General features: G+C 55.6%; 7 protein-coding genes across 7 annotated transcripts; 2 read left to right on the forward strand and 5 right to left on the reverse strand.

Annotated features, from left to right (window-relative positions):
* Positions 1 to 570: 570 nt before the first annotated feature.
* Positions 571 to 3,130, reverse strand: ACRALDRAFT_1081596 (uncharacterized protein). Its single transcript, XM_071019185.1, has 2 exons — positions 2,524 to 3,130; positions 571 to 2,433 (listed from the first exon to the last, which is right to left on the reverse strand). Exons 1-2 carry the CDS (start codon positions 2,885 to 2,887, stop codon positions 908 to 910), a joined length of 1,890 nt encoding a protein of 629 aa, XP_070873663.1. The 5' UTR covers positions 2,888 to 3,130; the 3' UTR covers positions 571 to 907.
* Positions 3,131 to 3,940: 810 nt separating this feature from the next.
* Positions 3,941 to 7,560, reverse strand: ACRALDRAFT_1050059 (uncharacterized protein). Its single transcript, XM_071015625.1, has 2 exons — positions 4,696 to 7,560; positions 3,941 to 4,459 (listed from the first exon to the last, which is right to left on the reverse strand). The coding sequence occupies exons 1-2, from the start codon at positions 7,456 to 7,458 to the stop codon at positions 4,286 to 4,288; spliced, it is 2,937 nt and encodes a 978-aa protein (XP_070873664.1). The 5' UTR covers positions 7,459 to 7,560; the 3' UTR covers positions 3,941 to 4,285.
* A 2,623-nt stretch (positions 7,561 to 10,183) lies between these two features.
* ACRALDRAFT_209988 (uncharacterized protein) lies at positions 10,184 to 10,891 on the reverse strand (the record flags this gene model as incomplete). Its single annotated transcript, XM_071022976.1, has 6 exons — positions 10,184 to 10,311; positions 10,338 to 10,397; positions 10,439 to 10,532; positions 10,556 to 10,715; positions 10,748 to 10,832; positions 10,864 to 10,891. 6 exons carry the CDS (start codon positions 10,889 to 10,891, stop codon positions 10,184 to 10,186), a joined length of 555 nt encoding a protein of 184 aa, XP_070873665.1.
* Positions 10,892 to 11,350: 459 nt separating this feature from the next.
* Positions 11,351 to 13,447, forward strand: ACRALDRAFT_1042282 (uncharacterized protein). Its single transcript, XM_071015255.1, has 4 exons — positions 11,351 to 11,886; positions 11,964 to 12,039; positions 12,102 to 12,247; positions 12,320 to 13,447. The coding sequence occupies exons 1-4, from the start codon at positions 11,579 to 11,581 to the stop codon at positions 13,341 to 13,343; spliced, it is 1,554 nt and encodes a 517-aa protein (XP_070873666.1). The 5' UTR covers positions 11,351 to 11,578; the 3' UTR covers positions 13,344 to 13,447.
* Positions 13,448 to 13,558: 111 nt separating this feature from the next.
* On the reverse strand, positions 13,559 to 14,541 carry ACRALDRAFT_2048894 (uncharacterized protein). The gene is made up of 3 exons (XM_071021556.1): positions 14,098 to 14,541; positions 13,901 to 13,989; positions 13,559 to 13,837 (listed from the first exon to the last, which is right to left on the reverse strand). Exons 1-3 carry the CDS (start codon positions 14,373 to 14,375, stop codon positions 13,791 to 13,793), a joined length of 414 nt encoding a protein of 137 aa, XP_070873667.1. The 5' UTR covers positions 14,376 to 14,541; the 3' UTR covers positions 13,559 to 13,790.
* Positions 14,542 to 15,820: 1,279 nt separating this feature from the next.
* ACRALDRAFT_1081599 (uncharacterized protein) lies at positions 15,821 to 18,234 on the forward strand (the record flags this gene model as incomplete). The annotated part of the gene is made up of 4 exons (XM_071019186.1): positions 15,821 to 16,445; positions 16,513 to 17,005; positions 17,120 to 17,703; positions 18,215 to 18,234. The coding sequence occupies 4 exons, from the start codon at positions 15,821 to 15,823 to the stop codon at positions 18,232 to 18,234; spliced, it is 1,722 nt and encodes a 573-aa protein (XP_070873668.1).
* Positions 18,235 to 18,962: 728 nt separating this feature from the next.
* On the reverse strand, positions 18,963 to 20,118 carry ACRALDRAFT_2109845 (uncharacterized protein; the record flags this gene model as incomplete). The annotated part of the gene is made up of 2 exons (XM_071023440.1): positions 18,963 to 19,070; positions 19,135 to 20,118. Coding segments are annotated over 2 exons (1,092 nt in total), but the record flags the coding sequence as incomplete, so codon positions are not given.
* Between the last annotated feature and the right edge of the window lie 2,286 nt (positions 20,119 to 22,404).

Raw genomic sequence — 22,404 nt, forward strand, 5'->3', positions numbered from 1 at the left:
ATTCGTCCATGGGAACACGATGCGTTGAGACCAGAATGTCAGGCAATGCTGCCACTACGTTGTACGTTCCTAGCACATCCACGCCAGGCCAGGACGAATATATGCCAGACCGACAAGATTGACAGAGAGCAAGGTAAAGCTGCTGCCTAGGGTAATTACCCAAGGTATTATGGGTATTGCCTTGACCCTTGGAGCCTTCGTCAGGCCTTGTGGCAGTGTCGAGATTTCAGGATTCAGGCTTTGGGTGTAAGACGTCCAGATGAGGTACGTTGTAATACTCTGTCCCGGCCAATGATCGAGTTTCTCACGGTCTAGATGCAGCAACCACCATGAGCCGCAGTGGACCATAGGGAGTGAAGCTATTTCCTCCGTTCCCAAGGAGGAACGCAACTCCGCTGGGATGGAATTGATGTCACGTGATTTAGTACGTGCATGTACACGTGACACTGACCGCGCATTCACCGGCGTTGAGACTGGACGTTCTGATGCGCCTCGACTCAACCTAGATACTTAGGCATGCTCAATATCATATACAGCACTCAGTCACTCAGATAGGCAGGAGAAATGTTTGGAATCCAATAGACCTGCCATCTCTCGCCAAGGCGAGGAACCAGGCAATGGTTCTTTCAAATTTTGAATCAAATCTACGACAGCTACTACTATCCATTGGATGTGCATATGTCGGAGTAAGAAGATAAAAGGATATGAGGATCGGTACGAAGAGAAGCCGCTGGCAGGTATAATACCGCAGGGCCGTTGACCGCTCCAAGGAACGTGTAGCCGCGACGGGTCGGATGAGCTCCCCTGAATGTCAACGAACCCTGGACCCCCTTCCCAGGCAGCAAACACTAGGTTTTGCCGCCCTTACGGGGACATCACGCAGATGACAGACACTGCGGGTTTCCGTTCAAGCGCTAGCGCTCGCGCTGGCCCCCTGAGCGGCGACCGTCTTGGCCTCGCGGTCCAGCAGCGTATCGATGAACCCCCTGCCGTCGTAGTCGGCAGCCGACTGGATCTCCTTGGCCGTCCCCGAAATACCCAGCTGTTCATCCGTCCACAGCGGCTCCTCGACCGCCGCATGGGGATCGCCCACGCCGAGGAACCCGCCCTCGGCTGTCCAGGCCGAAGTGCGCTTAATGTCGAGCTTGGTCCAGATCTCGTCAATGGCCTGGACCAGCTGGTCGCGGTACTCCTTGGTATGGCCCGGGGTGGGCGTGACGCGCAGCCGCTCCTGCCCGACGGGGACGGTGGGGTAGTTGATCGACTGCACGTAGATCTGGTAGTCGTGCAGCAGCATGTCGGACGCCATCTTGGCCAGCTCGGCGTTGCCCACCAGGATCGGGACAATGTGCGACGGGTTGGGGATGACGGGGATGTCGCGCTGGCCGAGCGCCTCCTTGACCGCCCGCGTGTGCAGCTGCTGCAACCGCCGATCGCCGGCGTACTGCATCTGGTACTCAATGGCCGCGCGTGCGCCGGCCATGGTCGCCGGCGGCATCGTCGTGGTGAAGATGAACCCGGGCGCCAGGGACCGGATCATGTCGACAAACTTGGCGCTGCCGGCAATGTAGCCGCCCACGCAGCCGTACGCCTTGCCCAGGGTGCCCGTGATGATGTCCACGCGGTCCTGGATGGTGCCCTTGGGCCGGCCCTGCTGGTGGGCTTCAAAGTCGAGGTGCTCGGCCACGCCGGCGCCGTGCGGGCCGTACATGCCCACGGCGTGCACCTCGTCGAGGAAGGTGATGGCTCCGTACTTGTCGGCGAGGTCGCAGATGGCCTCGATGGGGCCGATGGAGCCGCACATGCTGTATACGGATTCAAAGGCGATGATCTTGGGGACATGGAGGGGAAGCGATGCCAGCTTGGCCTCTAGATCGGCCACGTCGTTGTGCTTGAAGACCATCTTCTTGGTGCCGGAGTGGCGGATGCCCTGGATCATGGAGGCGTGGTTCAGGCTGTCGGAGAGGATGACGCATTCGGGCAGCTTGCTGCCGAGCGTAGCCAAGGTGGCGTCGTTGGCCACGAAGCACGAGCTGAACACCAGCGCGGCCTCCTTGGAGTGGAGTTTGGCGAGGGTGCTCTCCAGCTCGACGGCATGCTTGTTGTGGCCCGAGATGTTCCGCGTGCCGCCGGCTCCGGCGCCGTACTCGTCCAGCGTCTCGTGCATCGTTTGTAAAACATATGGGTTCCTGCCCATGCCGAGGTAATCGTTGGCGCACCAGACGGTGACTTGATCCTTCTTGTCGGACATGTGAGCGCGCGGGAAGTCCTTGGCCAGACGATTGATGTTGTTGAAGTAGCGGTACGACTTGTCCTTGTGTTTCTTATCGAGCTCGTTTTGGTAAAAGGCGTCATAATTGAATTTGATCTGGGAAGCCTCCAAGATGGCGGGTTCATTGGGACGAAGGGGGGCAAAGTCACGGGGTATCTTGACTGTTGAGACAAGTCAGCACAACAAATTCGGATTGTGGACGATTTTTTTTTCCCTTTTTGGACGAAGTGAGATGGAAAATAAAGACTAACCAGTAGCATCGCGTCCGCCGACCAGAGATGGCTCAAGAGTCTCAACCGGGCGAGCCTCATGGACGCTGCTGGTGTGAATCTTGGCCTTGGCCGGCTTGGAGTGGCCGCTCATGGCTCGAATGCCGGCGACCAGCGACGCGCCAGGGAACCCAGAACCACGGGCATGGTGACCCGACTGGATCGTAAGTGCCTTGTCCATGATGGGGCAGCGGCGGGCAAACAGCTGCAACTTGGACATGCTGCCGCCGCGAGCGGAGGCCATGGCCCTGGGGCGGGCCGAGGTCGACAGCGCGCGAAGTTTGGCCGGCGAAGCGTTCCTCAGGAACGGGCACAGGGCCTTGGACTGGTGAAGTGCGGCCTCCATGGTGGGCGTGTCAAGGAATTGTCGATTCGGTGATTCGGTGATTCGTAATTTGACCGTGATGGGGCGTCTTTTTTCTTTTCTTGTTTTTTAGGAAAAGACTTTTTCCTTTTTTTTCCCTTTTTTCCCTTTTTTTGCCCTCTCTTCTCCAGAGGCAAAGCTGGCTGCTCACAAACGGCAGGACAAAAACGACGAGGTTCGCTCACAAAAATGAAGCGAAGCAGAGGCGGAACCTTGGCATGTATGTGTGGTTAAATAATGATGGGAGGGGGAAAAGGGAAAGAGGTGAGGGTGAATTTAAGACACGGGATGTTGAAGGAAAAAAGAACGGGGTCAGTCATGCCGCCCTGCAAAATTACCACATAATAATAACTGTGGTACTTCCGACTGGTCAGCAAGTCGCGGGACACTAACTAATAAGTAACTCGTGGTCGACCTCGGAATTGGGGCGCCTTCGACGTTTTTCCTGCGCCTTCCTAATCAGCGTCCCATCGAGTACTCCGTCCCGTCGGAGAGTATTCGGCATCTCGCCTGGAATTTGGCGGGGCAAACAGGCGGCCGCCCCTCACCGTGAGTACTCCCTCAACACTACGTGTACACTAGGCCGTCCAGAGCGGAACGCTAACTCCTTTCGCTCTAAAAGGTACTTGTGCCTGTCTCACTAGCTAGGTACACCCTCACCTATTATTCAGTGGTAAGTGACTTGGGCCGAAAGTATTGCCTACGAAGATCTCCCACTGGTCCATTCGGTCATTCCTACGGAAGTACTCGAAATTCGTGCAGGTACGATGTTACTTTGTTCTGACTTTTCCGACCAGTCATCGAGCGCGAGTTTGTGGGCCATTTCATAATCACCCATTGCCGTCCTACAATTGGTCTATCATATACCCTTAGTCAGATGTTTCGATCGAGGCCCCAAGTACATGTACCAATTCATACCTGTTCGGAGTTATCATTCTGGTGACCACCGAGTATCACGGAGTCACTCAACTCGTTCCAGCTTGGGTGACAAGTCCATACACATGCCATGTAACTACGAAGTACACCGTAGGACTGCAAGAATAAAAGTTCATCTATTCTCCCACACATCTTTCGTCTTTCACCTTCTTGATCTCCGTCTTCTGAGTGACGGCCAACTCCCAACGCCGCATTTATAGCCAGCTACGCATGCCGAATATTACCCAATGAACTGGGACAAAAGAACGGGTATCTAGATGTAGCCACGGCCACCATTACCCTCTTCCCTGAACGCCCTCGCCACCACAAATGCGCAGAGAAGAAATCATACATGGAAAATCAAATCGCACCGCCATGGTGTAAACTCTTGTGTCCCCTGATTTCGTCTCTTGATTTCGTCCCACTACCTAGTCTCCCCAACCTGGCGCCGCCAAAATCATGTCCTCACTGTTGGTCCTCGACAGCCCGGTTCGCCCAAGACGGCAGCTTGGGCTGGCGTCGTTGCCGACGAGCAGCAAGCTCGCGGATCGCCTGTAGATCTTCCTCTGCCTGGGGGTTTCTCTTCGCCCCGTCCGTCTCAGCGCCGCTCGCCGATCGTTGAAGTACCTGTCCGAGGTTCTGTCCATTCGCATACGTCAGCCCACGAGTCAAACCAAATAGGTCTAATGGGTGTTGGTCCGACGAACAAACTCTACGTGTTGCTCCTTTCCACCCACTAGATGGAAAAAAGGTCCATACACGAGACGTCGTCGATTTTTTTGTTAAAAAAAGGGAAGGAAAGAAGAAACAATCTGAAAAAGAGGGGACGAAAAAGGGGAAGGGAATAAAGTAAAAGACTGACGCAATGTTCGTACGTTTGGGTCCCGAGGCCGTTGCATCGCCTTGTCCGCTTCTTCGCGAAAGTCAGCCGCATCCATTTCCTCCAGCACTTCCACGCGGTATTGCAAATCCTCGTCAAGCGCCTTCGCAGCAAAGTCGGCCGTCACGAGCCCACTGAGCAGGGCGACGGTAAATCTTCTAGATTTGCTCGCCAGCCTGTTGAGCGACTTCCACTGAGAAAGGCACGGAAGAGTGCCCAGAGGCGCCAACAGCTCCTGGATCGATCCCGCCACTGCGCTCACTCTTTCCGGCGACACATCCAGCCCCGGCGGGACGTAGTCGATTTTTTCCGTGCGCAAACTTAATGCGTGGCCCATGTAACCTTCAAACACGACAATTTGCGCATAGATCTCGGTATTGCTTGTAAACGCGGTAGATGCAGTCGTAGATGCAGACGCCGGCGCAGGCACAGGCGCGGGCGCGGGCGTGGGAGCAGACGGGGAACCGGAAACAGTCGCCGGCGTCGTAAGCGGCATGGTGCGGCTCGCGCCAGAGTCGTCTCGCTGCGTCGAGACATAAGTATTCGTACCTGCCATGGGTACGGGGTGCGGCGATGGCGCCGATCTAGGTGCACCAGTCGGCATGGCCCCGACCGTCACATGTGGCGTAGATCGTACTGGCGCCGGCTGAGGCTGGGGCCCTAGGCCGGAAATGTCTCTGAGAGCCCCGATGTGGTTCTGTATAGCGTTCGCGGGAATTCCAGCGGACCGGATCAGAAGCCTGTCCATGGGACTTCCACCAGCTCTCGACATCATCTTCATGGGACCAGGAGCCGCAGCCCCGTTTCCAGGCGACGGGCGCGCTGCCGTGGACATGTAGCTGAGAGGTGTCGTGCCAACCGCCGGGGCGCCGGCAGTCTGGCCGAATGCGACGTTGGCCGGGTTGACCATGGCTCCATACTGTAGCTGCCTCTCTCTCTCCCCGAGCTCCATCTCCAGCCGCCGGTACTCCTCCGGATCCGTCTCTCGGATCTGGTTCATGCGGATCATGTTTTCGACTTCCTTCTTCTCCTCCGAGTTCAGGTCGATATCGTTAGGATCTTCTTCCTCGAAAGTGTCTGTCAAGACAATAGATCGGACCACGCTCTTAAGCTTCGCGTCGGACAGGATGCCGTCCAGTACGGCGTCCTTCCCTCGAAACGGCCGCAGGGATTCCTGCGGCGGTTCCTCGTAGTGCTTCAAGAATTCCCCCAGCTTCTGCGACCACCGCTTGGGGTTCTCCTGGTCGACCACGCGCGAGCTGAGTTGCATTTTGAAAACCGCCGTATGCTGAAGGCGCTGCTCAAAGGTGCCGCCCGCGATGAACCGATACACGAATACCGGCCTCGTCTGCCCGATGCGATACGCCCGCCCGATGGCCTGTTGCTCGCTGACGGGGTTGAACTTGAAGTCGAAGATCACCACGCGACTCGCACCGCAAATGTTGAGCCCGACGCCGCCCGCATTCGTGGAGATGAGGAAGATTTCCCTGTCGCCCTCGTTGAAATCGCGCACCAGGCTCTGCCGCAGCGAGGAGCTGGTATCCCCGGTCAGTCGGGAGAATAGCCTCTTCTGCTGCCTGAAGAGGTTGTCCAAGTAGTCCAACGTGGGAATCGACTGGCTGAAGATGAGCACCTTTTCCTTCAAACGGCGGCACTGGTCCAGAATAGTAACGAGCATCTTCACCTTCCACGAAAGGTCAATGCTGCCCAGGTCCACTTGCCGCTTGAGCATCTTTGCACACTCAGTGAGGGACGCCAAGGACATCATTGCAGAACCTTCGGAACCGGCGCCAGAGCCAGAGCCAGCCTTCTTCGCCTCCAGTTCCTTCTTCTCCTGCAGCACTTTTTCGTAAAAAATCCGAGGGTGGTTGCAGAGAAGGCTGAGGCTGTTCATCCTGGCAAAGGTTTTCATTGCGCCGCCGCCTTCGCCCTGGCTCCGATTGATGAAGAGCTGATAAAGCTTCTTCTGGAGATCGGTGAGGGGCACCGAAATCACAAACTCCTTCTTTTCAGGCAGCTCGCCCGCGAGGGCCTTGATCGTCAGCCGGTGGGTCTTGGGTGCCACCGTCCTCTCGAGGGCCGCCAGCATCTTCTTCGCCTTGCGGAACTGGTACGGCGTGCTGTTCCCCCAGAGTCCGGTGTGGATCGGCTCGGAATAGACGTTCTTGAACTCCTTCGCGGGGCCGAGGTACCGGGGGGCGACCCAGTCGATCATGGAATAGAACTCCTGGACATTGTTGGCGAGCGGAGATCCCGTCAGCGCAAGGCGGCAATGTGTCTGGAACCGCGCGGCCGCGAGGTGGAGTTTGGAGTTTGGATTCTTCATTCGGTGCGCCTCGTCCGCAACGACAATGTTCGGCCCCTCGGTGAATATCTTGTCGATATCCTCGTCCTCGATGAGATTTCTAAACATTTCGTAGCCCACGACAAAGACACCTCCTTCGGAACTCCAACGCTCCGGTAGAACCCATCTGTCGCTTTGTGATGTGGTGGAATCCACCCGGAAGAAAGTCCCCAGACAGCCCTTTGGAGTCCACATCATCAGCTCGTCCATCCAGTTGTCCACGAGGCCTGAGGGACACAGAACGAGCGTTCGCGATTCCCTCAGCTCCTCGGGAACCTGCGAACGAATGGCCGGTTCTGGGGACCTAGACGCCTCGGCAATGGTGACGAGGAGGGTGACAATCTGCATCGTCTTGCCAAGACCCATGGTATGCGCTAGCAAGCACCCTTGGCCATCGACGACCTGGTTCCACATGAAGCGTACGCCCTCGATCTGGTGGTCCTTGATCTTCGCGGCGATGTGGTCATGCACATAGATGAGACCCTTATCGTCGTCGCCCTCTTTGCTGGTATTGATGATAAGGCGGGACTTGTCTCTCGAGATGACGGAGGACGAGGCTAGTCTTGCCTGCAGTTGCCTGCGCCGCTCTTCCTGTGCCTCGGCACGTCTCTTGTCGGATTCTCGCCAATCCTTGGCCTGCTGGTCCATAACAATGCGTCGCTTCCGCTTCTGGGCCTGTTTGGACGGCGAGGCCGACGCCTCGTCCCCGTCACCATCTTCGAGAACGTCTTCGTCGGCGTCCGAAATCATCTCATCCGAGCTCATGACGGTAGTAGGGAAATAGGGAATGACGTGCTGCCGAAGGAAGTCGCAAAACTCGTCAAACTCCTCCCTCATGTCCAGGATTTCGGTAAAGTCGGACATGTCCAGTTCGAAAAGATGGCGGCGATACTTGCAGAACGCATACTGCCAAAACAGTCGGGGGATAGTGACCTTGGGATCGTGTCGAGAACCATCCGCCGCTTCCTCATCAGCTTCATCCGATTCAAGCACGTTGATAAAGTCCTGCCACAAGTTATCGGGGCTCTCGGCCTTGATGAGCTCGAAGAAGACGTCTCTCCACGGCTCCGGTCTCCTCCAGAGAAAGCATATGGTCAGGCGGCGGGGATCCTTTCGTTTTGCCCATCTCCTGCAAGGGATGGCACTTATGGCTTCGGGATTGTCGAATGGAAGCTCCGTCTCATCAGGAGAAAGATCTAAGGGTGGAGGGCTTGATATATCAGGAGGTCTTTGTTGGCGAGGCTTGCTTGGCGTGACGAGATCGATATACTCGACATTCGGGTCTAGAGGGGCTTTAGGTCTACTGGGCTGGGTTAGGTCGATGAGAACACTCTTGTTCGGAGACGAGAATTCCATTTTCGGCGGCGGCGGCGTTTTCTGTTCAGGGGTCGGCGAGTCCAAGACCATTGGCTCGCTGGAGTCTGCTTCGGGCGAGGGACTTCGCTGAACCGGCCAATCGTCGACGGCGTCGGGGACGATGAAATCGAAATCGTCTTCACTGGTGTCGGAATCGCTCGTGATGACGTCGGCGTCCTCATCGGAGACGGCCGTATCGATCGGCTGCTGCTTGAGTTTCCTGCGTTCCGGGCCGGATAATCGTGGGGCGCGCGGCGGTTCGCGGCCTTTGAGAATGTCCACGAGCCAAGAATGATACTGACGGTCGTCGACGCTGGCTTCGAGACAACGAGCTTGTCGACGCAATTGGTCTTCCTTGGGCCAGTCTTGGATGCGGATTTCGGCGCAGAGTTTCTCGATGCGGGTATTGAGCTCGGCGACGCGAGTGGCCGACTTGAGGATTTCCTGGTTCCGGTCGCGGCGTCGAGCCTGGTTCCAGAGTCGGTTGGCCTTCCGCTGGTTTTTGGGAAGCTTCAATTCGGTCCAGGCATCCACGTATCCCTGGATGGCGTCCTGCAGGATTGCGTCCACTTGATCTTTGCTCAGTCTGTTAAGCGCCGTATCGTCACGCGCCTCGGCTTCCTCCTCGTCCATCTCTCGCAGCGTGTCGGAATCGTAGCCACCCTCGTCGCCCGAATCTCCGAAGCACGGAAGCAGGTCATCCTCCGAAATCGCTTCAGGGGTTTCTGACCGCGCAACAAATGGAGCGAAGCCGCGTTTAATTTGACTCAGTGCTTCGTTGTTTGATCGCTGAAGTCGTCGCATAGCCCGATGAACCTGTAGCCGTCTTCCTGGCGGGATGTAACGTGACTGGGCCCAGGAAAAGTCCACGGACGCGTCTGCTGATGATTGACCACCGGACGAAGATGCCTTGGAGCGCGGGACGAGTTCCGATGTAACCAGTTTGCCGCTGCCGAGATAGCTACTTCGGGTCGGGTGGTCAAGCGTTGCGGTGGACGACCCGGGTATGATAGATATGGCATCAGCAGCCGTGGGGATCGGGGCCCGAGGTCCTGCACTGACGGTTGCCGAGATGAGTTGTGGCGCTAAACGCCTCTTCTTCTGAGGGGGCTCGTTGGTAGGTGGCGGTTCCGGCTCGTCCACCACGGCTGTATGATGAGGTGATGGCTGAGGCGGGGGAGAATGGTCGCCATCCGAACCGTTTTGCAAGAGTTGTTTTTGTATCAGGTCATGCTCAAGATCGTCGTCCTGGAGATGGCCGTCAGGGGTACCAGATTCCGTTGGCGGCTCGTTGGCGGTCGTAGTCGCAAGGGCGGTCGTGATCGGGGTCGGGGTAGCAGCAGGCTCCACCTTGGCGGGGTTCGCTTTTACATCTTCCTGAGACAGGTCCAGTTCATTCTCCATGACGTATTGTGCTCTGGCCTTGCGATATTTGGGGCTGCGCTTCTTCAGATAGACAATGGCCTTTGCCAGGGTCATCCTGTGAGCTGGCCTGCCCACGCCCAAATCTCTGAAGAGGCCATCGAGGGACTTGAAGACGTCCTCCCAACTAAGAAGAGTCTCTCCATCCATCTCTTGCTCCCTCAGCGACTTGGCAAGAGACTCTGGGTCGGGCCGCCTGGAGAGCACGGCAGGAGCCCATGGTCGGTTTTCGGCGCAAAGCTCCTTGATGAGCGACTCGGCATCCCAGTCAAAGGGATCACCATCTGACTCGCCCGCCATGATGCCAAAGGGTTATGCCCATCCAGATGAGTTTCTCAAGCTTGACTTTGGTTTGGATTAGTTAAATGCTGGATTCAAGTGATGATGTGGTGTGTGGTGCCGCAACGTGTCGCCCAAGGTAGGTAGCCAAGGGCAAGTAGAAATTCAAGTCCCAGCTCAGGAGAAGGTGGGCAGAGGAAGTAGCAGTGACTGTCAATATGGATGTATCAGACAACAAACGAGGCTCCAAGGCTGCAGCCGCATATGAAGAATGCCAGGAGCGTAATCGAGTGCCTCTTTGAAACCCACTCAGCATATCCGTTTAAGGGCATCTAACGGGCAAAGAAGGTGTATAAAAAGATAGGGATGAGATGATAAGAATATGCGCCTGCTAACGGGATATGGATGAAGAACACAAAGCAAGACGTCAACTCACCAGGCAACATCAAGGGACGTTCATCTCGATCGAGAAATAAGTTGTTTGATGGAGTATTCGCAGCTCGCGCCGACTATTGGGATATCGTTCAGCGTCTTGGAGAATCAGCGGTTGGTTCCTGGGCCAGAAACGAGCCAGGAGGGAGTTGAGTAAGAGGAGGAGGAGGAGAATCCGGGCGCTGGAAGAATAGGAAGGAACGGAATAGAACACGTTGGATGAACAAACATGAAGCCCGTGTAGCAAGAGGGGAGGTGGGTGAAGATGGCAGGCACACTCACCCAAGTGAAGCTGGAACCTCACGCCGAACTGTGACGAAGCCTCTGTACGTAACTGAGACGCGATTTGAAATGCCATAAAAGTGGAATAGACGCGTCTCCAGCTTCTCGGATCAATAGACCGAGATACGGATCAAGAATTTCATGCAGGTTATCGCGTGGATCACGTGGTTGATATACCACCAATCAGGTGCTTTATGTAACCGTATTCGTCCCACTTATTTCCAGGTTCTTTCCTCACTATCTTCTATAAAATTCTATAAAATCCAGCTTAACTTAAGACACAGCAGGAGTGATATACCTACCTAATTAACAGGCAGCGTTTCTTGCTATTAGAGCAAGTCTTTTACGTATCAGGTCAAATTCTAAATCAAAACTCGACTATATCGAATTTCGTGTTTTTACCCCGCGGCATATGCGGAGCGGCGATGCTGACTCGAGGATGAGCCCGTATCGTCGTAACGTCGTATCGTGCCGTACCCAGTTTCCTATTATTAATCACGCACCATTTCAACCCCATCTTCAGAGCACCTCATCTGGACGTCTCACCCGAGTACCGTAGAGAATATAATAGAATGGAAGCCACAAGACATCATCAACAAGCCTCAGTGTAGACATCAGCCAAGCCTATACCATCTTTAGACCTCTGCCGTATCTTCACAAAGCGGGATTTCTTGATCTAGTCCCCCGCGTTGGACAACCAAACCAAACCACCATCTTTACTTGTTATCCACGCCACTGGTTTCCATCAAGAGATATTCTACCGATGGACGCTGCAAAACCTGTCACGCCGCGGTATCCTCCCCGCCTGAACCCTTCCGAGAGCGATGACCTGGCCCAAGCAGTAAAGAACTGGGCCCTCGCCCACGGCCTCACCATCCGGCCATTGCCCTCGGTCGTCCCGGATGATGTGGACCCCCAGGGCCTACTCGCAATCAACGTTCCCGTCACGCTTTTCCCCAGCCCCTTTCCGCGCCAGTGCTTCGATCAGGCTCGATCGGCTCAGCAGACGTACAACGAGCTCTATGCGGCCATTAGCCGGGACGAAGAGTTCCTGGCTGGCGCCGTCGAGGAGTAAGTGGATGACACGAGACCAAGGCGCCGATACCCCCTGGGTCTGTCTTGTAAGGCTCGCGCTGATTTTGTATCAGAGTCAGGGACGGCGATGAGTTTACCTCCAACCTCTGGAACGTACACTTGCGGGTCAAGAAGGAGGGATACACACAGGTAACGTTATGTGCCGGGAGTTCTGTCACCTGAGAGTTTGTTCCTAACATTCCCCTCTACAGAATCTTTCCCTTGGTCTATTCAGATCGGATTATCTTGTTCACCAAGACTTGTCAGGAAACGAAACCCAGCAGATCAAGCAGGTTGAATTCAACACCATCGCCTCTTCCTTTGGTGGACTCTCTGCGCAAACTACTCTGCTTCACAAGTAGCTCCCCCTGACTCCATCTCAATGATCCCTCTTCCCCCCTTTCCCCCTTCTCCCATCTGACGCATTCAGGTTTCTCTCGACTTCGGAATACCCTCTTCTAGAGCAGCCGATCGCCCCCGAGAGCCTCATGCTGCCGGAGAACGACAGTGTTAGGGGCCTCGCTGCAGGTATCCGAGCCGCCTTTGACGCATACGGCGACTCTGAACTCGGCCTTGAGCGTTGTATTCTCTTCGTCGTCCAGGATGGAGAGAGGAATGTCTTTGACCAACGCCACCTCGAGTATGCTCTCAACAACACCCCGGAACCCGTCCGGGTCTTCCGTATCCCCTTTTCCAAACTCCTGGACCACACGAGCATTGCCCAGACGCCGAAGCGGCAGCTGCTTTATCATCTGCCGCGGAACCGATCCAAGACGTTCGAAGCTTCCGTCGTCTATCTGAGAGCCGGCTATGGCCCATCCGACTACCCCGACCAACGTGCCTGGGAAGCCCGCTACCATCTTGAAAGGTCCGCGGCCATCAAGTGCCCAACGGTGTTGTCGCAGGTGGCCGGGACGAAGAAGGTGCAGCAGATCCTGGCCAGCCCGCGACCCGCCAACGGCCCTTCGGCCCTGGGACGTTTCATCCCGGACGACGCGCCCCTGACGGCACAAGTCCGGCGCACGTTTACCAACATCTACCCGATGGATACCTCCGAGGCCGGGCTGAAGGCGCGGCAGTTCGCCCTGGACCCGGAGCTCTGCCTCAACTACGTCCTGAAGCCGCAGCGCGAGGGCGGAGGCAACAACCATTATCGCGAAGACATCCCCACTTTCCTGGAGAAGACGCCCGAGTCGCACTGGGGCGCCTTCATCCTCATGGAACTCATCACGCCCCCGAAGCAGGAGAACATCATACTGCGCAACGGTAAGCTCGAGGAGGGCGGCGTCATCTGCGAACTCGGCATCTATGGTACTTGCCTCTGGAACCAGAGCACGGGCCAGTTGCTGCGGAATGAGGAGGCGGGATATCTTTTGCGGACAAAGGGCGATACGAGCAATGAGGGTGGCGTGGCAGCTGGGTATGGGTGCATGGACAGTTGTGCTTTGGTGTAAACTGAGGCAGCTCCAGTCAACCTTTAAAGATACAAATACACCAAGGTTTTGCTACATGAATGTCTGAGCACCGAGATACTTATCATGCCAGTTTGAAGTTGAAGCGCAGTCACTAGAAATGGCGGTTCTAGAACCAGATCTTGTCGCCTTCCGTTTGCTTTGATTCGCTCCAGTCTACGCAGCATACCTTATTCCATATAAATCGCAAAGCAGCTGAGAAAGGGAAATCTGGCAAGGTGTAGTCTCTGAGAATCCTACCAGGGTATTTGGTCAGATTTCGCCCAAGGTATGGGCTCTCCTATTATTACTATCCGATAGCCTTATTTTACATATCTTCCCGCGGCCATGGTATCCGCGACACAAAGTAGTACACGTGGGGAGGGGAGACAACCCAGGGACACAATCATGCTGTGAAACGTTCATGTGCCACTACAGCATCCCTGCACTTCACTCGCCTGACGGGTTGCCGGGACGCCGAAGAACTTCAATGTTGCCTGGAAACCGAATTTAGTGTATAGTCCACTCGAAAAAGGGCAAGCAAGCAGAGGTAGACATACGCTGGATGATATTGAGAGAACTCCTGGTCTTGCCCTCGGCATCTTGGTAAGTGTTCATGGAGGCATCTCCCTCGACATAGACAAGAGTTCTAAAGAGGTGGAGGGTTTTGTTAGTAAAAGCTATCACAATCTACCGGGAAATCGAGAATAAAAGAAGAGAGTATGAAAAGAAGGAGGCGGGAAAAGGCAAAACGCACCCCTTGGGCAAGCTCTGAAGGTAGTCGCGGCGGGGACCCTGGCCCTCGAAACTGGCAACGCGGAACCAGCTGGTCTGACGGTTATCCCGAGGGCCGCTGTTGCTGGCGACGGCGTACTTGAGCACCTCGTGTCCCGTGCTGGTGGCCTGCAGCTCGGGGGTGTCGGCCAAGTTGCCGATGATGGTGATGCGGGCGACGCCACGGGGGGAGGTGGTGCTGAAGGACCGCGCAGCGGTGCGCGGGGTGGTCGCAATGACACGGCGAAGAGCGGCGGACATGATGGCGAGAGTAATGTTGGGAGATGAATGGGACAAGATGGCAGGGGGTGTGGTGGAACGAAGTCACTGGTGTTCGGTGCGGTGCGGTTCTCAGTAAACTGAAATATAGAGTTGGAATTAATTGTGTTGGATTTTCAATCAATTAGATGGTCGACTGCAAAGTCACAAGATGTCGCGTCCTGAGACGCGAACAGGGGCCCTGGTAAATTGGTTATTAATCACGAGGATGACAAGCTGGCTCGTGCGCAGTTCCAGGCCAGAATGCCATGCAGAATGAGATATGTAGTTATCGAAACGTAATTTATGCCGTAACTGAAAGTGATGCGTCAAACCTGGAGCTATTCTAAACCGGGGCGACCTTTCCTAATTTGGGTCTGAATACTGCAACCTCCTCCTCGACTATCACCATGTTTCGCGGCAAGTCACCAACAACAACCGGCCCGAAGATGTGATACGTTGGACGAAATTCCGTTGACGAAGTGACACACTGTGGACGAACGCGCGGGCGCTTATATCGCTTGTGTGACTTCTGGCGCATGCACACAGGATCACCTCTCGGTCAGCCTCTCATTGGCAACGCAAGAGTCTCGACAAGACAACTGCATGGGCGAGCGGGTTTGGGGGCTTCCTAGGGGCCAACGGCACCAAGTCAAGCCTGCTACATGGAGTATACTATGGAGCGGACGGCTGACACTCACGCCTTGCTGCCGGCAGTTTCTATTTTTGCTCGGACCCGGGACCGGACGCGGACGAAAGCACAACCTCCCGTCTGATCTACGCTTTCTATACCGAAGCCTTTCCGTATTCGGTTCTCAATAAGAGCCGTGAATAGTTCGGTGCCTCGCCTTCAAACCTCCAACTTGCCGCGAAAATAGTCACATTCCTCACCTCTCGCCTTGTTCCGCGCGTCTCGTCACTTTCGCCGCTTCTGCGAGGTGAAGTTTGCCGTCTCGTCGTTTTTGGGAGTCCCGTCGGTGTTTTCACTTCTGATATAACATGTGCTATGGCCTTTGGTCGTTTGAACCGTCATGGCTCATGGAGGAACTGGACTCGCTCTTATTTGACATCATTGACCTTATTGACCTTATTGACCCAATTGACCCAATTGACCTATTGACCAGAAGAACAGTAGGAGCCCGTGATGTTCCCAGCTTATACGCCTTGCTCTCCATATAGTTCCTCTCGTCAGCCTTCGTTATAGTCTTTTCTTCGTCTTCATCCCTCTGCCGTCTCTCTTCTTTTCTTCACAGCCTCTGTTCATCCTGCTGTCTTGATCTTGAAAGCAAACATTCCGAGACCATCAGGGGCTTCGCTCGCTGAGACCCGACTCTGCGTAACGGTAACAGGCAACGGGTCTCGCGGCCGCCTGTGATTATATTTCCTTCGTTGACGACACCTTCGACAATTCCCCCCTTCCCATCATCTCCGCAAAACCTCTCGTCAAGATGGCACCGCTACCGCCTGGCGTAACGGAGCTCTATCCCATGGTCCTCGCCCCCTTGCCAGTCCCAGATCCCGTCACGACCCCGGCGCTCACTGCAAACCTGGTCTGCCGAGTCCTGTTCGGGATATTGGCCAACATCATCTGCCTGGTGCCTCTCCGCCTGCTGTACAGAAACGGAGAGTTCTCAGCCGTGGTGTTCGTTGCCAACATGATGGGCCTGAACCTCCTCACTGTCATCAACGCTCTCATCTGGCGCGACGATAACATGACCGATTGGTGGCCCGGCTATGGCTGGTGCGACCTTCATCCGTTCCTCTACGTCCCCATGATGACTCTCTTCACCACGTCCGTTCTGGCTATTAGTCGGAACCTCTCCGTGCAGGTCGGCATGCTACGCGCCCACCCCCTGACCGTCAGGGAGAAGCGTAGGAAGAACGTCGTCCAAGCACTCATCATGTTTCCCCTGCCGCTCTTCCAAATGGCCTGGATTTATCCCGTCACCGCTCAGCGCTATACCATTGCCACCTTGGTGGGATGCGACTGGAGAGTCCACAGGAGCTGGCCCAAACTCGTCTTCTTTAGCCTGCCAACGCCCATACTCGCCCTGATGTCTGGCTACTATGCGAGTACGTATTCCCTTCTTCTCCTGCTTCCTCAGCCCTATGGTCTTCTCAGATTAACCCCCCACCCCAGTCCTCACATACTTGCGATACCGGGAACTGCGCAAGGCAACTCGCGGAGCGCTCTCCACCAATGGCTCGGCAGCATCGAGACAGAACCGCACACGGAGACGCCTCTACGTCCTGACCATCTGCATTCTGATCCCCTATATCCCCCTGCAGTGCGCCCACGCCGCCCTCAACGTCACCGAGGCACTACCCCTCGAACCTTTCGACTACCACGGGGTCCGGAACGACGAGAATGCCCCTTACCCGTGGGACTCGATCCTGTTTCGGCCGTCGTCCGAGATCAACTTTGCTTTCATGAACAACAAGTTCATTTCCATCGCCACCTCCGTCCTCGTCTTCTTTCTCTTCGGCGCCACCATTGACGCCCGCTCTACCTACCGCCGCTACCTGATCGCCGCCGGCCTGGGCAAGCTGTTCCCCCGCCTCCACGAGCCGTCGTACCGCGCCGCGGGAATGAACAGCATCTCCAGTCCCACCACATCCTGGGCTACACGAGCGTACGTCATCCACTTGATTTTCTTTTTGTCTCTTCTTCCCTGCCCTACAGTTCGTTGTGTTCGGTGCAACGGATCGACAATGTGGCACGTCCTAAACTAATACCAGCTCCTCAGTGATACTACCACTACTACCCTCCTCAAGGCTCACGCCCGCCACTCGTCCCAGCAGCTGAGCCGTTTCGGCTCGTGCTCCCAGGCAAGCGGGACCGGTAATGACCCGTCCATTCACCTCCCCGACCTGGCTCTGCCAGAGGATCGCGCGGCTTCGGCTCGAGAAATGGCCGAGACAGGCGCACCGCAAATCCAGCCTCCCCCGGCATCTAGCTTACCCCGACGGACCTCAGTCACAAATAACGAGCCCATCGAGCTCCCCCATCGTAACCCCTTTCTGTTCCGCACCCACCTGGACATCCGCCTACCGTCATTCGAGTTCTCCATGCCGAAGTTCCTCAACTGGAAAAAGAAGAAGAGCAGCGGGGAAAGCGACCCCAATTCATCCCGTGTCGTACTACACAGCTCCCGCGGCACGTTAACAAACAGCAGCGGCAGCAACACCACCGCACCACCCGAATACAGCGGTGCCATGCCCCAGTCGAACCTCTCCTGGCTCCCCCAGCGGGAAAGGGAGAGGATATTCACTCGCGTCTGGTCCGGCGAGGAGCAGAAACCTGTCGAGACACCAGATCCAGCACGGAGTGGTGTGTCTGATATCCCGCCTGGTCCGGACGTGGTGGCTCCTGTGCCGCCGCCGGCGAAGGTGGTGACGGTGCGTACACACATTTCACAGCAGCGCGTAATGCATAGCGGGGTCTCCCGGGAGAAAAGGGCGCAAGGTGCCCAATTCGATGACGACTCAGGTTGATCCATACCTAGCTAGCACCTGAGGGGATCCGTCCCGGTTTCTTTCCTTTCCTCATTCTTCTCTCTCTTTTCTTTTGTCGTTGGCTTTGATAGCGGCCACTCATTTTCCGTCGGCCCTGGCATTCATTATTCGTTCATCCTGCATCAGTAGCCGGTTCGGAATAGGGGCAGGGGCGTTGACATTCTTTTTTGTTTCGGTCCCTTGCGAGGGCAGTCGTACGGAATTAGGTCTCAAAAAGCAGGTCTTAGTTGATAATACAGTGAGTTGACGCCATGACCAAAGTGGGATTCGTCTGCCAGCATCTTCTGCGGATGTATTTTAAAATGAACACTTTACTTTCGTTAAAGGCCATGCCATGTTCACTTGAAAGTTATCCGCATTTCCCTAGTATCTATAGCCCCGATGGCCCTCATACGTAGTGTCGCCCGTCCTCAACTACGGGGCTGAATAGACAACCGGGGAAGCGTATCGGTGGATGCCATGCTTGTCGGTGCTGGTCATGGCCCCTTTCTTCCATAGCTCCTGAGAACCGGTCAGCCGTCCACTGGAGGAAGAATACGGGGAGTCGTCTCAATGACGACTTGATAAGCAATATCGCAGTTTAGTAGTACAAACGTTTCAAACGACATGGAGCGCAAGCCCTGCAGATTCCAAATGTCATATTGGCTACAGAGCTATGACTTTAGTAGGATGCTGATGGCACGCAGTCTTCGTCTACCCCTTCCTCAGCATTCGAGCGCCCACTTCTTCAAATCTTTGAGAAGACAGCCCGTCAAACGAGAAGGGATGAACAGGAGAAGAGGAAATGCAACGAAAACAAAGGAACCCAAACGCCGCGCCATGCCAAGTTTTACACTAGGCATTGGAAAGTCAAATAATTCGAACAAGACGGATATAAAACCCTTCCGAGAATCACAAGTCGTGAAACGTAGGTACCGCGATTCCCCTGCTGCTGTGAGGCAAAAGGGAAACGCCCCCAGTTGACTAAAATTATGTAAAAATGAAATAGAAATTTGTATGGTAAAAAGAAAAGAAACAAGATGAAGAAGGGAAAAGGAGGTATAGATGAGTTCGTGGGGTGGGTGGCTGCTTGTCTCAACTTGTCGCGGCGGGGAGATCGGGTTCTTCTGGTGGGCCAGACCTGGATGCTCCGGGGGTGCTCGGGACAGGTGCCACCTTTGGATCTGATATTTGTATGTCCAGCTAAGTAGACTACGTGTCAGCCGATGAAAGGGAATGCGAGTAAAAAGAAGACGGGAAAACCTACAGTCATGTAACCGGTACGGCGCAGAGGAATGATTTTCGGGGGAATGGCACCCTCATCCGACCCGACCGTCTTGGCCGCTTCCCTGTTCCACTGGTCTATCCAATCCTCCAGTGCCTGCAGACGCGACTTGACGGCAGTGAGCCCAAAGTCGTCCCAGAGCCACCCGGTGGCGAGGCCGAGCATGGCGTCGACGATGTTCCGCCAGTTGTACGGGCTGAAGATGGGCACCAGCTCGCTGTTCAACTTCTCAATCACCCTCCGGAACTCCTGCTCCGAGAGGCCGGCCGGGTCTAGGATCTCGGGATACAAGTCGGCGAAGGTCGGGGCCAGGTCACCTTCCATCAGCCAATCCCTGCGGACGCGAATGATGCGGGTGGTCTGGTATTCGGGCGAGTCGACGGGCACGTGGGGGTTGAGGTGCGGGTAGCAAGGATGCTGGGGCCCCCATTCCTCGCCGTCGGGCTGTACCTCCTCGCCCATGATGGAAGAATTGGTGGAAGACAAGGCAGAGCCGATGCCCTCGCCTGTAGACAGTTGGGAATGGCGGCGGGGATCTAAGATGTCGGGCCCCCGTTCCAGATCCCCTGGATGGGGTACCCGAGAGGCTCCCATTGTATCGGCCATGATGGCTCTTCCCTTGCCCTTGTCCAGCGTCTTGGACGATATCGGTTCAGGGACACCTTCTTCCTCTTCGACGGGGGGGTTGACGCTGCAGAAACTTCGTCGGTCGGTTCGGGGCGATGTCGAGTAGCCTCGCGCACCTCGAAAAAGGCCGAATTCTGCGTCACCAGGATGGAGGGAAGGGCTGGGCAGTCCTTTATCGTCGAAGGAATGTCGGAGCGACCTCGGGAGGCTGATGCGGTTATCGTTGCTGCCGCGTCGGTCTATTTGCGGGCTGTTTCGGCTGGAAAGGGAATGTCGGGCCTGGCGTTGTTCGGGCAGAGTCAAGAGAGGATAGTCGCCAGCGCCAACACCGGCAGGATCGGATGGATCGGCGGATGGGTCGAGCGTGGGATGTGACAAGGGGACGGGGGGAGGTGGAGGGGTAGATGGTCGTCGTCTTCGGACGGTTGGCGGTGGCGGCGGCGGTGAAAGTCTCGGAGTCGAGTTGGACGGGTTCCACAGGCGAGCGGCGCCGGCGAGACGATGGAAACGGCGTGGGGCCGAACCTGCACGGGATCGGAAAGGGGTCTTTTGCGGGATGAGATTGCGGGGTGGGCGGTCAGGATGAGCTTGATGAGGACGATGCTGTTGGTAGCCGGGCGGGTCTAGGCGAGGGGAAGGAGGAGTAGGCGAGGGACGGATATCGCCGGGGTAGCGAGGTTGGTGGGACAGCGAGGGAAGTCGAGGGTTCGCAGAGGCATCTAGGGAGGGCGGATGAAGCGATTGGGAGTCTTGTCTCGCGTGTGAAGCCGTTGGAAGGGCGACTGGCAGAGAGCCGTCGAGACGGCCTCCTCGGGCGGGACTGCCTGGTCGTCTGAGCGAGGGTGAGGCGATTGTTCCTTTTGCTGATGGGGGTGGTTGTAGTTGTCGCGGTATGGGTGTCGATGAAGACGTCGCTGAGGGCGGCGATTCTGGGCAAGCTGATGGTGCCAGAGAAGAAGAGTCGGCACCAGGGCCTCGCGTAACGGCTGTGACGACCCGGTCGAAGTCGCCAGGGTTTCCGGGGTTGCGTTTACTCGTGCTGAGACGGATTGATGTTTCGCAGCCAGGGCGAATGAATCTCCGAGGGAGAGACGCGATGGAAGTGGGAGGGTCGGCGAGAGAGGAGGAGCCGGATGGCGGCAGTTGAGGCCGTTGCAGTCGCGCAGCCGGTAGTGGGAATGGAAGTGGAGGAGGCGGTAGGAATAGTGGTGGTCAAGGTGGTCGAGGTGGTATCGGGAGGGTGAAGCTGCTGCTGCAAGGTGCCCGTGGGTGGAGACGGAGACTGAAAGATGGTTGGCGTGTGCTGGCGGTGGTGGTATTGGTGGTGTTGGCGCAGGTACTAATATTAGTAGGTCGCAGCTGCCAATGCACGTGGAGCGTGACGAGGAAGGAGACGAGAACGATGAGAAGGAACGACTGGAGACCATCAGAACGAAAGAACGGGAATAACAGGGATTCCCTCTCTGACTGTCCCTGGCTATGTCCGTCAACTATGACGCGAGGAGCGTAGGATCCTCTAGGCCATTCGACTCGTGAAGGGAAAGAAGAAGGAGAAAAAAAAAAGAAAAAAAAAGGAGGGAAAAACAGGGATGTCGCAATGGCTCAAGGCTATCACAGGATAGGTAGAAAATGCCGACTCCCAACCAAGGCCAATACAATGCAGGATGCTGCTAATATCGGGGGAACCTAGAAGTTCAGGCTGTGTCTGTCTTCTTGCAATGTTGTCCGTGGTGCCAGCTTTTTCTTTTTTCTTCTTCTTTTTTTCTCTCCCTCTGGCCGGACGATGTCTTGTTTCTTCGTGGCACAGCCCGTGTTGGCGAGGCCGAGACGGAAAGCAAGCAAACGCAAATGTGATGTTCGTCCTTGTGCCCGTGAACCAACGCTTCGACATGAGATCCAGTCGTCCGGCCCTAGGTATGGAGTCGCAACTATATATGTATCTAATCTAGGCATCCGTGGAGCGTTGGGACGTTCGCAAGCATTACCATGACGATGGCATTGAGTTCGGATATTTCTCCCGTGGCGATATGAGCGAATACTTCAGGCAAGGATCGGGGTAATATTATGGCATGAGCTGCATGACCGACGAGATCGCTGGTCCTATACATATTCACTATTGCTTTACGGATGATGATTGGGATTGGGGTGCCCTAGAAAGGGAGCGGAAGCTGGACGTTTGATTATTTGAAAACACATGGTGGTCAAATGCCTGTCGACCTGTGTGCGTTTGCGACGCATGAATGACCGTGATTAGAGCGGAATTAACTATGATAGGGGTAGGCAGATCGAAGCAATGCCATCGAGAGGGTACCGAGATTCTTCGTCACTAGGTATCCGTCCGCTCAAAACCACTTCCTAGATGACCATCCCACTTTGCTTCATCTCGTGGATACCGACGCCGGCAATGGGACTGTATAAGGCACGAAGTACACCTCCGTACGACAACTACGGTTGGAAATCCTCTGCCACTGTCTGTCGGTGTTCAACGGCTTTCAACTGTACCACGCTTCAATGTGTACAAAGTAGTTTTGGTTGACGGTACTTTATAGATACTCTACTTAAAGCACAGAGATACAGTAATTCAGCGCAGGCTAGTCCAGGACTATGTATCTCTAAAGTAACGCG

Source organism: Sodiomyces alcalophilus (genome assembly GCF_042370955.1).
Source record: "Sodiomyces alcalophilus JCM 7366 unplaced genomic scaffold ACRALscaffold_6, whole genome shotgun sequence".
In the NCBI taxonomy this organism is placed as follows: domain Eukaryota; kingdom Fungi; phylum Ascomycota; class Sordariomycetes; order Glomerellales; family Plectosphaerellaceae; genus Sodiomyces; species Sodiomyces alcalophilus.

Coding starts and splice junctions, on each gene's coding strand:
- ACRALDRAFT_1081596 (XM_071019185.1), bottom strand. CDS start 2,887: ATGGAGGCCGCACTTCACCAGTCCAAGGCCCTGTGCCCGTTCCTGAGG. Junction 2,434..2,523: donor CGGCGGACGCGATGCTACTG/GTTAGTCTTTAT, acceptor TTGTCTCAACAG/TCAAGATACCCCGTGACTTT.
- ACRALDRAFT_2048894 (XM_071021556.1), bottom strand. CDS start 14,375: ATGTCCGCCGCTCTTCGCCGTGTCATTGCGACCACCCCGCGCACCGCT. Junction 13,990..14,097: donor CTTCAGAGCTTGCCCAAGGG/GTGCGTTTTGCC, acceptor CCACCTCTTTAG/AACTCTTGTCTATGTCGAGG. Junction 13,838..13,900: donor TTCTCTCAATATCATCCAGC/GTATGTCTACCT, acceptor TTCGGTTTCCAG/GCAACATTGAAGTTCTTCGG.
- ACRALDRAFT_1050059 (XM_071015625.1), bottom strand. CDS start 7,458: ATGTGGAACCAGGTCGTCGATGGCCAAGGGTGCTTGCTAGCGCATACC. Junction 4,460..4,695: donor AACGGCCTCGGGACCCAAAC/GTACGAACATTG, acceptor GCGAATGGACAG/AACCTCGGACAGGTACTTCA.
- ACRALDRAFT_1042282 (XM_071015255.1), top strand. CDS start 11,579: ATGGACGCTGCAAAACCTGTCACGCCGCGGTATCCTCCCCGCCTGAAC. Junction 11,887..11,963: donor CTGGCTGGCGCCGTCGAGGA/GTAAGTGGATGA, acceptor ATTTTGTATCAG/AGTCAGGGACGGCGATGAGT. Junction 12,040..12,101: donor AGAAGGAGGGATACACACAG/GTAACGTTATGT, acceptor TCCCCTCTACAG/AATCTTTCCCTTGGTCTATT.